General features: G+C 39.7%; 1 protein-coding gene across 3 annotated transcripts in view; it reads right to left on the reverse strand.

Moving 5' to 3' along the window:
* The window catches only part of LOC122565133 (calcium homeostasis endoplasmic reticulum protein), a 67751-nt gene extending 56634 nt beyond the window's left edge, over positions 1-11117 (reverse strand). For all 3 annotated transcript variants that reach the window (XM_043720795.1, XM_043720794.1, XM_043720792.1), the window contains exons 1-2: positions 10988-11117; positions 1447-1617 (exon numbers count right to left, since the gene is read on the reverse strand). In XM_043720795.1, the coding sequence (XP_043576730.1) occupies positions 1447-1617; positions 10988-11012 (196 nt within the window). In that variant the 5' untranslated portion in view covers positions 11013-11117. The remainder of the gene's footprint in view (positions 1-1446; positions 1618-10987) is intronic.
* Positions 11118-11374: the final 257 nt, after the last annotated feature.

Raw genomic sequence — 11374 nt, forward strand, 5'->3', positions numbered from 1 at the left:
CAGTTCAATAATAGTAACCCAAAATGTTGGTGGAATTCAGCAATGATTATATCATTTAATGTCAAGGAGATAGTTAAGATTCTCTCTTACTAGAGAGAATACCTACTATGTTAACATGCCAGGACCAATTTTAGCATTTGAAAGAGCCTGTAAAATTACACAAACCTACAATTTATTTAGAAGCCTAACCGACGTAGGATTGAGAGATCCCAGACAAGTCCACAAGCTTTGTTCACGTAATCCTCAATTTCTCTACCTTCTAAGCAGCAGTCCAACTTTTTACTGCCATCCTGTGTTAACATGGAGGAGATTTCTTCCTACATGGTGCATTTCCCTCAAGAATGTTAAATGTACAGCCAATTTTAAACAGTAGAATATGGAACACAATGTGCAACATGAAATTAGATCATTTATTCCAATTAGCAACTTAAGCTTCATTCCAACACCCAAAATCAGATAATTCAGTTATTCTTTATTGATTATAGAACCTTGCTGTTAAAAACTGCAGAAATATTACTTAAATTAAGTAATAGCTACACTTCAAAAAACCTTCATTAGGATATCTTCACTTTGTGAAAGGCATCAGATAAATGTAAGTTTCTAATAATAACGTCCATTTCCCAAACAGTTTGAATCTTTTATGCATACATCTTATTAGACTTGCCTGATCTCAGCCAATAGAATTTTTCACTGAGAAATGTCGAGTTTGTTTAATCTCTTTTATATCTTTCCTAATTAAAAAAATCTTCCTTTGAGAAAAAGAGTCCCAGCTTTTTGCTTCAGAATACACCTTCAAAAGTTAATGAAATAGACATCTCATGCCTTTAATTCTGTTTTATTACTTCTCCATATGCATGAAGCCGCTGATAACTCAGCGATGTCAAACCTAAATACTTTGGAAAACAGAAATTAGAGAATACACTACAATTGTTGCTTACTAACTGTTTAAAAAATAAAGCAATTTGTTAGTTGCATATCCTGGAAAATAACTGCCATGAATTGGTTGCAAGCATTAATTGAGCCTATTGTCTGTGACTGGGACATGATAATTACACTGGCCAAACAATCAAATTTCCCAATGTCAAGTCTGATTCTTTCATTGCCTTGTAAAGCTAGACATTATTATATCACTATGTTGGCATTATTTGTCAGCTAATGTTAAGTAGGAATTTTTTCTTATCTCTCACTTAATAAAAGCTGCCCCTTTACACTTTTTAAACAGATCAAAATAATGATAATATATGCATGCATATATTCTCAGTAAGGTGCTGTGTGGAAAGGAGGAATGGAAGCAACCCACCAAACTTTAATTTCCATAATTAAGTATCAAATCTAAATGGAGTGACCTGTAAATCTTAAGATAACCGAGTGAGAGTTCGTGGCTTCTTTCTTAGTAACTCTATAGCTTTATTATCTTTGAAATCTGAATGTTGTTTTTACACTTACATTGCTGCTCGATTGCCAGTTTGTACTGGTAATAATTATAGTATTCGCCTCCAAACAGAAAAGAGAACTTGGGGTTTTCTTTCTGTTTCTCCATTGTCATTTTCTCAAATTCAGGGCCATTCCGGGCCACAAATTGTGCAAGTTTGTCGATGACATTCCTCAACTCCTGGTCTGCAACAAGAAATACATTATTAATATCCAGACTATGTCTATATTTTCTTTGCCATTGAAAATGTTGTGGTTAAACCAAATCATGCTAGACCTGATATTATATAGATAATATATTATATATAGTTCAGGTGACAAAAAACATTGTCATACATCTTACAAACTAGCAGAAATAGATCAGTACTATTAACCTGTCGCACCATGCAATAAGGTTATCGCTGATCTGATTGTGACCTCAACTCCTTTTTTCCCCATCTACCCCCCACTACTCTTAGATTCTTGACTAACAATGGAGTTAATCAACATCTACCTTAAAGATATTTAAAGATTGCCTCCACTGTTCTCTGGGGAAGGGGTACAGATTCATGACCTTTATCTTTCAATATAATCTTTCTTCACAAGATTTATCAGAAATCAGAAAAGTGAAGCTTCTCTGAGCTGTTTCCAATGACGTTATGTAATTTCTTACAGGAGACCAAAACTGTGCACAGAACGCTAAATATGGTCTCATCTATCCTCTATGCAATAGTCCCAGCCCTTTACATTTGAACCCCTTTGCAATTAATCCAAAATTCCATTTGCTTTCCTAAATCATTTACTGTATGTGCATACTAATCTCTCACGAGTCATGTACCAGGAAAGAGATATTTTTAAAATGCTAGTTGAAATGTTGCCATTGCTAGTTGGATGGGGTGTCACTGAGGAAGCCAGCATTTACTACCCATACCCAATTGCACTCAAAATGGTGATAGAAAATTAGCCCCCATTGTTGCAATTCTGCGGTGTACGCTGGAACAGAGTAGACTGGCAAACTGCGGTGACTCAGTGCTTAGAACTGCTGTCTCACAGTGCCAGGTTCAATTCCAGTCTCAGGCGACTGTCTGTGTGGTGCTTGCATATTCTAACCGTCTCTACGTGGGTTTCCTCTGGGTGCTCCAGTTTACTCCCACAGCCCAAAGATGTGCAGGGTAGATGTATTAGCCATGGAAAAACCAGGGGGAGAGTCAGGGAGGGATTCTCTTTTGAGGGTCGGTGTGGGCTCAATGGGCTGAATGGCTAGTTTGCACACTGTAGGGTTTCTATGAATGGATTCTATTCTACAAAGTAGAATAGAGTAGGGCAGAGTATCTGTGAGCATTACCAACTGACCTGTAAAAAGGGGGTGTGTTTTCTTTGTTTAGTGCCTCTTTGATTCGACTTCGCACGCCTACAAAGAAGGTCAAAGGGGTCACCTACCTTGTACAGGCTTTAATAAACTTTAACTGTTTGCAGATGTTGGTGTGTGTGAATTGTATCTCGAGTGTGAAACCTCAGGAAAAGAACCTAATACCAATGCATCTCAAAACAAGTAATTTTTTTAAAAAAAGTATTCTTAGGCTGTGGCCAGTGCTGACAAGTCCAGCATTTGTTGCCAATCCCTAGTTGCGTCAAGGTGATACCGGTGACCTGACACCCTCTATTGCATTACTTTTGGATAGGCATCCTTGCAATTCACCAGGGAGGCAATGGTATTATTGCCGGACTAATATTCCAGAGATGTTGGTAATGTTCTGGGGAGACAGGTTTGAATCTTACCACAACAAATGGTGGATTTTGAATTGAATAAAAATAATCCGAAGTCAAGAGTCTAACGAAAGGCATGAATCTATTGTCAATTGTCGGGTAAAATCCATCTGGTCAATTTTGTCCTCTGGCCGACATACGACAGTAATGTGGGTCTTAATTCCTAACTTCCCTCTGGGCAATTAGGAACAGACAATGATTACTGGACTACCCTGCGATGCCCTCATCCCTTGAATGAATAAAAAAAATTCCAGTATTTCGATCCAATGACAAAGAAAGAGCAACAATATATGAACCAGGTATGTTTATGAAGTATTGAGAAGTCATACAACCATAGAGATGTACTGCACAGAAACAGACCCTTTTGTCCAACCAGCTATCCCAACCTAATCTCGGCCCATTTCCAGCACTTGGCCCAGATCCCTCTAAACCCTTTCTATTCATATACCCATCCAGGTGCCTTGTATATGTTGCAATTATACTAGCCTCCACCACTTCCTCTGGCAGCTCATTCCATACATGTACCACCCTCTGCGTGAAAAAGTTGCCCCTTCGGTCTCTTTTATATCTTTCCCCTAAACCTCTGCCCTCTAGTTCTGGACTCCCCACCCCAGGGAAAAGACTTTGTCTATTTATCCTATCCAAGCCTCTCATAATTTTATAAACCTCTATGAGGTCACCCCTCAACCTCTGAAGCTCCAGGGAAAACAGCCCCAGGCTATTCAGCTTCTCCCTATAGCTCAGGCCCTCCAACCCTGGCAACAACCTTGTAAATCTTTTCTGAACCCTTTCAAGTTTCACAACACCCTTCCGATAGGAAGGAGACCAGAACTGCAGGCAATATTCCAAACATGGCCTAACCAATGTCCTGTACAGCTTGAAGGAGGCTCTAGATAAATGTGAATCTTTTATTTAATTCACCTTACATTCAAATTTTGTTTGGACCATACAAACTGCTCATCTATCAACCATACATCAGTATTTGTAGAAGAATTAGCTGATTCTAAAAAGGCCAATGTTTGAAAGTCCAACTTCCCATTCAAAATGTGGCTGAGGCACTGATTTGAAGCTAGACACTTTGGGCAATTTTTGAGGTTTGTTCCTTTAGAAAACTTCTAATATCATACTTATCCAGCTAGATCTACAATAATTAAAGTTACCCATTATGCTGTCTTAGAAAGATAGTGATGTGAAAATGCCAGTATTGGACTGGGGTGGACAAGGTCAAAATTCACAACACCAGGTTTTAGTCCAGCAGGTTTATTTGAAATCAGAAGCTTTCAGAGCAACACTCCTTCATCAGGTGAAGTCCCTGAAGGAACATTGCTCCGAAAACCTGTGATTTCAAATAAACCTGCTGGATGATATCTTAGTATCATGTAATTTTTTATCTTAGATAGATAATAGAACGTTTGTCTCCCTTCTGCCATCTTAGCCAGATCTGTAAGTTATATCTAATAAAACAAAGAACAGCTGATGCTGGACAGCTGAAACAAATAAAAACTGAAACTCAACAGGTCCAGTAGTATCCGTGGGGAGAATCAATGAGTTAACATTGAGTTCAGAATTAGAAGTAGCTAGGAAAACGTGTAATTTCAACTGATGTTTGTGGGGAGCAGGGATGTGAGAGTGGACAGAGATGCCAGACAGAAAAAGGTAGGTAAACAAAGGGATTGTTGATAGTAAGTTGAGAAAAAAAGCTAGATAGGTGATGGTGGATTAATGGTTAATTGAAAATGTGTTCACTGTGCTGAAAACAAATCACTTCATGACAGGATTTGGGGTTGTGCAAATAGGCAATAAACAAGAAACAGGGTGTTCAATACGCTGAAATTGTTAAACTCAGTGCTGAGTTCTGAAACTGTAAGAAATCTAAGTGGAAGATGAGTTGTTACTCTTTCAGCTTGCATGGAGCTTTGCTGGAGCACTGCAGCAAGCCTGAAACAGAAATTTTAGCCAGAGAACATGGTGGCTTATTGAAGTGGCAGGCAACTGGAACTCAGGGTAACTTATAAGGACAGAACATAAGTGTTCCAGAAAACGGTCACCCAGTCTGCGTTTTGTTTTCCTAGTGTACAGAAGACTGATTCGTGAGCAACAAATAGTCATATTTAGCTTACATTTCTACCATCTTTCATGTTTCATTCCATTCCACTCCATAATTACATTGTCTTTAAGCTGTAGAAATCAGCTTCATATGCCCATTACATTTGGAATCAATTATTACTTTCCTCTGTAGTCTCCCAAATGTGAATCTTGCGATGGAACTAAATAAACACGGCAACCCTGATTATTTTTTGACTACTACAATGTAAAGCCTCAGCACAGTACTTGTATTCTACTCAGGTACTGCATGTCAGTATTTTTAGCTTGAAAAATGTTTCTACATTATCTAGGCCATTATAAATATTGCTTGTACATTTTCAAAACACAAAGTAAAACTGACTGCAGTAATAAGATTATTCTATTACATAAAGAAGGACACACAAGAGCAGGTGAAAGCAATCCTGCTGCCAGTAACTTACCTGACCCCCAAAGCCTGCCCACCATCTACAAGCTATAAGTCAGTGAGCGTGATGGAATACTCCTCACTTGCCTGGACATCGAACAATACTGAAGCTTGACATCCACAAGGACAAAGCAGCCCACTTGACTGTTTGTGTATATGGGTGCCATTCAGTCATAGAGCATGGAAACAGACCCAGCGGTTCAATTGGTCCATGCCAACCAAGTTTCCCAAACTATACTAGCCCCACCTGTCTGCATTCGGCCCATATCTCTCCAAACTTTTCTTATTCATGCATTTATCCAAATACATTTTAAATTTCTAACTGTTGTGACTGTCATCCACCACATCGTCTGGCCGTTCATTTGAGACACTAAGCATTCTCTGCATTTAAAAAAAAAGTAGCCCCTCAAATCCTTTTTAAATCCTTCTCCTCACCATAAAAATATGCCCCCTAGTTTTGAACTCCTCCACCTTATACCCTATGAGAATGCTTCCGGTGATGCTGCCAAGGCTGGCACTACGTAAATTATATGGCTGATTGGGGTCCTTTATCTGGAACCATAGACGGCCCCTCATTAAGCTGAAGGAGCTACAGCTTCCAAAGCTAAGGGGAGGATTGGATTTCCCAGATTTTAGGAAATATCCCTATTAAGTTACATAGCCGATTCAGTCTTGTCTGACCTGCAATCAATCTGGCTGGACATTGAGGCTTCTCAAGTAAAATGCCCACTTATTAACCTTTTATTTTCAGGCAAGAGGAAAATCATTACGGATCACTGTAAAAACCTTATAATACTAAACACAATTAAAGCTTGGGATGAGGGCAACTCACATAAAACATCCCCCTATGCTCCGATAGTGGGAGAATGGGGATTTTAACCGGGGTTTACAGATGCCAGTTTCAAACTCTGGAGATCCAGGGGTATCTCTTGTTTAGGGGATCTATTTAAAGAAGGGGTCCTGATGTCTTTTGAAAGCTGTGTCAGAAATTCAGATTACCTAATGAGACTTCTTTTGATACTTCCAAATTTGAGATTACATACAGAAGAAGACTACATTATTAGATAGTCTTTATAAATCAGAGAGAGAATGTAGAGTGCTATGACCAATGGGGGTATCTTCCGTCAGTACTATTTATCATTTACTACATGATGAAGTATCAGGAGATATGGACAGATCAGGATTTGGGACTAGAAATCTCTATAGAAACGTGGAATGACTTTTGGGAAAACGCAAGAATTACCATCGGCAACAGTACTCAGGCTATTCAGCTGAAGATACTTCATAGGGCCCATATAGCACCGGTTCGATTGGCAAAATTTAAGGCAGGAGTATCTCCAATGTGTCCCAAATGTAAAATAGAGCTGGGCACTCTTGTACATTGCCTGTGGACCTGTCATAAGATCTGTAGATATTGGACTAAAGTAGCAAGTGCTCTGACAGAAATCTTAGGAACGGAAATTAGAGTGGACCCTGTATCTCTCCTTTTGGGCTTTTCAAAAACTTACCCTCCCTAGATATGCACGGGAAGAGATAATTTTCTATTCTTTCTGTGCAAGGAAAAATATTTTGGTAAACTGGGTGACTGAGGGCCCCCCTGGACTTTCAAATTGGCACAGATTAATTATGCTTAATTATGCTTAAAAATGTGTTGCTGGAAAAGCGCAGCAGATCAGGCAGCATCCAAGGAGCAGGACAATCGACGTTTCGGGTATAAGCCCTTCTTCAGGAATGAGGAGGGTGTGCCAAGCAGGCTGAGATAAAAGGTAGGGAGGAGGGACTTGGGGGAGCCTTGTGGTTGGATGGTTCCTAGGCGGAAGATGAGGTGCTCTTCCTCCAGGCGTTGTGTTGTCATAGTCTGGCGATGGAGGCGGCCAAGGACCTGCATGTCCTTGGAACCGACTGACCCCGCATGGACTCCGGGCTATGTTTAGACCAACAAAAAAAAACTACGGAACAAATTAATTATGGAATGTATTCCCCTTGATTTCCTTACAAATATGGTGCACCAAAAGACCGAATTATTCCATAAAATATGGCAGCCCTTCTTGAATTATATAAATACAGATATTTCGGCCATCCTAACAAGGGCTTTTATTTAATTGAGATGGCGAATCTGGCTGGTCCGGGGCCCCTTGGGAGAGGAATCCCGCACGAATATGGGTTTTGTTACATTTGATGTTAATAATTCCGAGCATGTATCTCACCACCCAATTTCTGTGTTATCCGTCAGTTTTTTTTCTTATCTGAATAATGTAAGAGACTTAATTATACACTCTGGTTAGTTGTAGGTTAGATTAGTAGTTAGTTGAGTTTTTTTTTTTCTCTTGGTATTTTTCTTTAGTTAAATTTTGATTATTATTTATTTAAGATTTAATTGTATATCAATGTTTATACTTGTTTATTTTGTAAACTTGTAAAAATGTTAAATGTTCAATAAAAAAATCTATTTAAAAAAAAAGAACCTTGAGTATATTATAGTATAGTAAAAGTAGCACAGCTTTGCCAAACATGATTGATAGATAGACAGACAGACTTTTCTCTCGGACAGAGAAGTCTCTGAACAATGTCATAGAAACTTGGAGCCCTCGCATTTGAAAAACTCCAACTCTGAATACAGGGACTCTCTCATGATTGCAGTCAACCTAAGATGTTAGGCTTGTGTTGTTTGTAATGAGTTCTGTGCCCTAATCTACCTTCACCATTCAACCAACAAATCAGATTAAGAGAGTTAAATTCTGACGAAAGGTCTTTAACTTGAAAAGCTTTGCTTTTCTCTCCACATATGTTGCTTGGTTATTCAATATTTCCAGTATCTACAGCAGTTTGTTTCTATGTACATGCTAGTGCGCTTAGGATAGCCAATATGTTTTATGAACAATGGATAACTTTCAAAACAGTCAGTCTTATAGGGATATGGCAACAGTAATTTTCCATCAACGAAGGTAACATAAGCCCATGTGAAATAGGAGCAGTAGGCTATTCGGTCCATCAAGCCTGCTTTGCCATTAAGCAAGATCATAGCTGATCTACACCAAGCCTCAAATCTGCTTTCATGCCGGTTCCCATAGCCCTCAACACCTTGAAATTTCAAAAATCTGCCCATCTCTTTAAACTCTTTCAGTGACCTAACCTTCACAACCGAGGTGGAGAATTTCAACATTCATGACTTTGTGGGAGAATTCCTATGTGCCTCAGTTTTAAATCAACATTCTGTGTTGTTATTATGGTGCCTAGCATGAGTGAGAATATCCTCTCAATACCTATGCTGTCAAGTCCCTTCAGAATCTTTTACATTTTAATAAGATTACTTCTCAGTCTTCTAAATTCTAATGAAAAAAGGCCTAACCTGTTTAGTTGTTCATTATAAGTCAATGCCCTCATCCCAGGAATCAGCCCACTGAATCTTCTTAGCACTGTCTCCAATACCAGTATATCCATTTTTAAATATAGCACCCTAAACTGCACATGCTACTCCAGCCTCACCTACACATATACAGTTGTAACAAGGATTTCCTGCTTTTAATACTCAATCCCACTAAGGTAAACATTCCATTTGCTGCATCTGCATATTAACATTTTGTGTTTCGTGAACACAAATATGTAGCTACTTCCTTGCTGCATGCACTGTTTTTGGAGTCGCGCGCTCTCTCTCTGTCTCTATGAAATAATATCTTGCCTATTGATTCTTCCTACCAAAATAGAAAGTCTTCCTACTTTCCTCCATCAAATTCAATGTGCCAGCATTTCACAGCACTCTGAATAGTGCCACTTAGTCTGGCAGACACCCTATTTGAAAAGCCTAATCTCTTAAAGCAATACATGATTTTTTTTCATGTTCCAGTCTGTAATGGTACTTGACATTGCGATGACTCTTTGAACAAAGAATACCTTTTGTCAACAGGTAACCTATGCCATCCAACCATCCCTCTTGACCAGTTTGGTTACTGTAAAGCAAATTTTCCCCATCCATTAAAGACTCCCTGTACTACTATCTGGGAAATCTAAACATTATTAATACTTTCTTGTGCAACATCATAGGTTAACCATGATGTGGAGGTGTTGGTAGCTACCTGAAGGAGCAATGCTTTGAAAGCTTGTACTTTCAAATTAACCTGTTGGACTATAAACTGGTGTTGTGAAATTTTTAACATCATAGGTTAAGTTTCAGTGGGAATGATATTTTTGCAAATGATAGAAACATATGTATCAGTGAAAGTTAGATTGAAACTGAAGAAATAAGGCAGAGTCTCAAGTCTTCTACATCTTTATATTCTTGAAGGAGGGACATATTTTGTAAAGTACAAAACATAAATGGATTGCAGATGAACATTGCGGCAAGGAAAACTTTGCTTGAGGAAAAACAAAACTAAAATTAGAAGATATTATTTTATAGGACTGTGAGCTGATCAATCTGGAAAGCTGTGAAATGATTCTTGAAAGCTTTCAGAAAAGATTTCCAAGAATGTTGCCAAAGTTGGAGGGTTTGAGCTATAGTGAGAGGCTGAATAGGCTGGGGCTGTTTTCCCTGGAGTATCAGATGCTGAGGGATGACCTTAATAAAATCATAAGGGGCATGGATAGGGTAAATAAACAAGGTAATTTCCCTGGGTTGGGGTGAGTCCAGAATTAGAGGGCATTGGTTTAGAATGAGAAGGGAAAGATTTAAACCTAAGGGGCAACGTTTTCATGCAAAGGATGATGTGTGTTTGGAATGAGCTGCCACAGGAAGTGATGGAGGCTGGTGCAATTACATTTAAAAGGTATCTAGGTGGGTAAATGAATAACAAAGACTTCGACGGATATGGGCCAAATGCTTGCAAATATGACTAGATTCATTTAGGATATCTGGTCGGCATGGAGGAGTTGGACCGAAGGGTCTGTTTCCATACTGTATGTCCCTATGACTTACATTTGAGGGGGAGGAGGAGTTTACGTTTGACAAATGTTCCCAAAGAATTATTCTGAAGCTGACGGTGATCTTACGTTCGATTCTCAGGCCAGGTAACAAGCCCTAAACTCCCCATACCTACTTTCCCACCTCCACTGAGAAATATTTAACAGCCCAGAACCCCAACCCCCACTTCAGCAGAACTCAGTCTGCGCATGCACAACTGCCGCCGAGGGAAATACCACGCAGGCGCAGAACCGATACGGGCGGACACGCATGCTCCGAGCGGACAAGGAGACAGATCGGGCCAAAGCGGCGCAACGAAAGGGCCTGTATGTTCCAGTACAATTTAAAAAAAAACAATTTCTCAGCCTAAGTTCTGTTCCAAAGTGGTATATTCCAGCATTCACCTTCAGGAGGAACCGGTATATCCATCGCGGCGGATTTCTGGCTGTCCGCACTTTCAGATATAGCAGTTAAATCTTCATGTCATAGATTGAGCACTCGCTCTCTCCGACTGCAGGCGTCTTCGACCGGAAGGAAAACTGACCGACGGTAGGGAATGCGCGACAGTAGGTGTGGCTTACATCACGCATGCGGACTGTCGGTGAAGAGCGGCCGTGGCGGCCATCTTTGTGCGGGTCTCCCGTGCCCAGGGAGTGGTCAAAGTTAATGCAAAGCAGTCCCCTGGCTCATGCATCCACGTTCAGTTACAATCTCAAGTGGTTGCCTGTGTGTATTTTGCACATTCTCCCCGTGTCTGCGTGGATTTCCTCCCACAATTGAAACATGAGTAG

Source organism: Chiloscyllium plagiosum, chromosome 31, assembly GCF_004010195.1.
Source record: "Chiloscyllium plagiosum isolate BGI_BamShark_2017 chromosome 31, ASM401019v2, whole genome shotgun sequence".
Classification (NCBI taxonomy): domain Eukaryota; kingdom Metazoa; phylum Chordata; class Chondrichthyes; order Orectolobiformes; family Hemiscylliidae; genus Chiloscyllium; species Chiloscyllium plagiosum.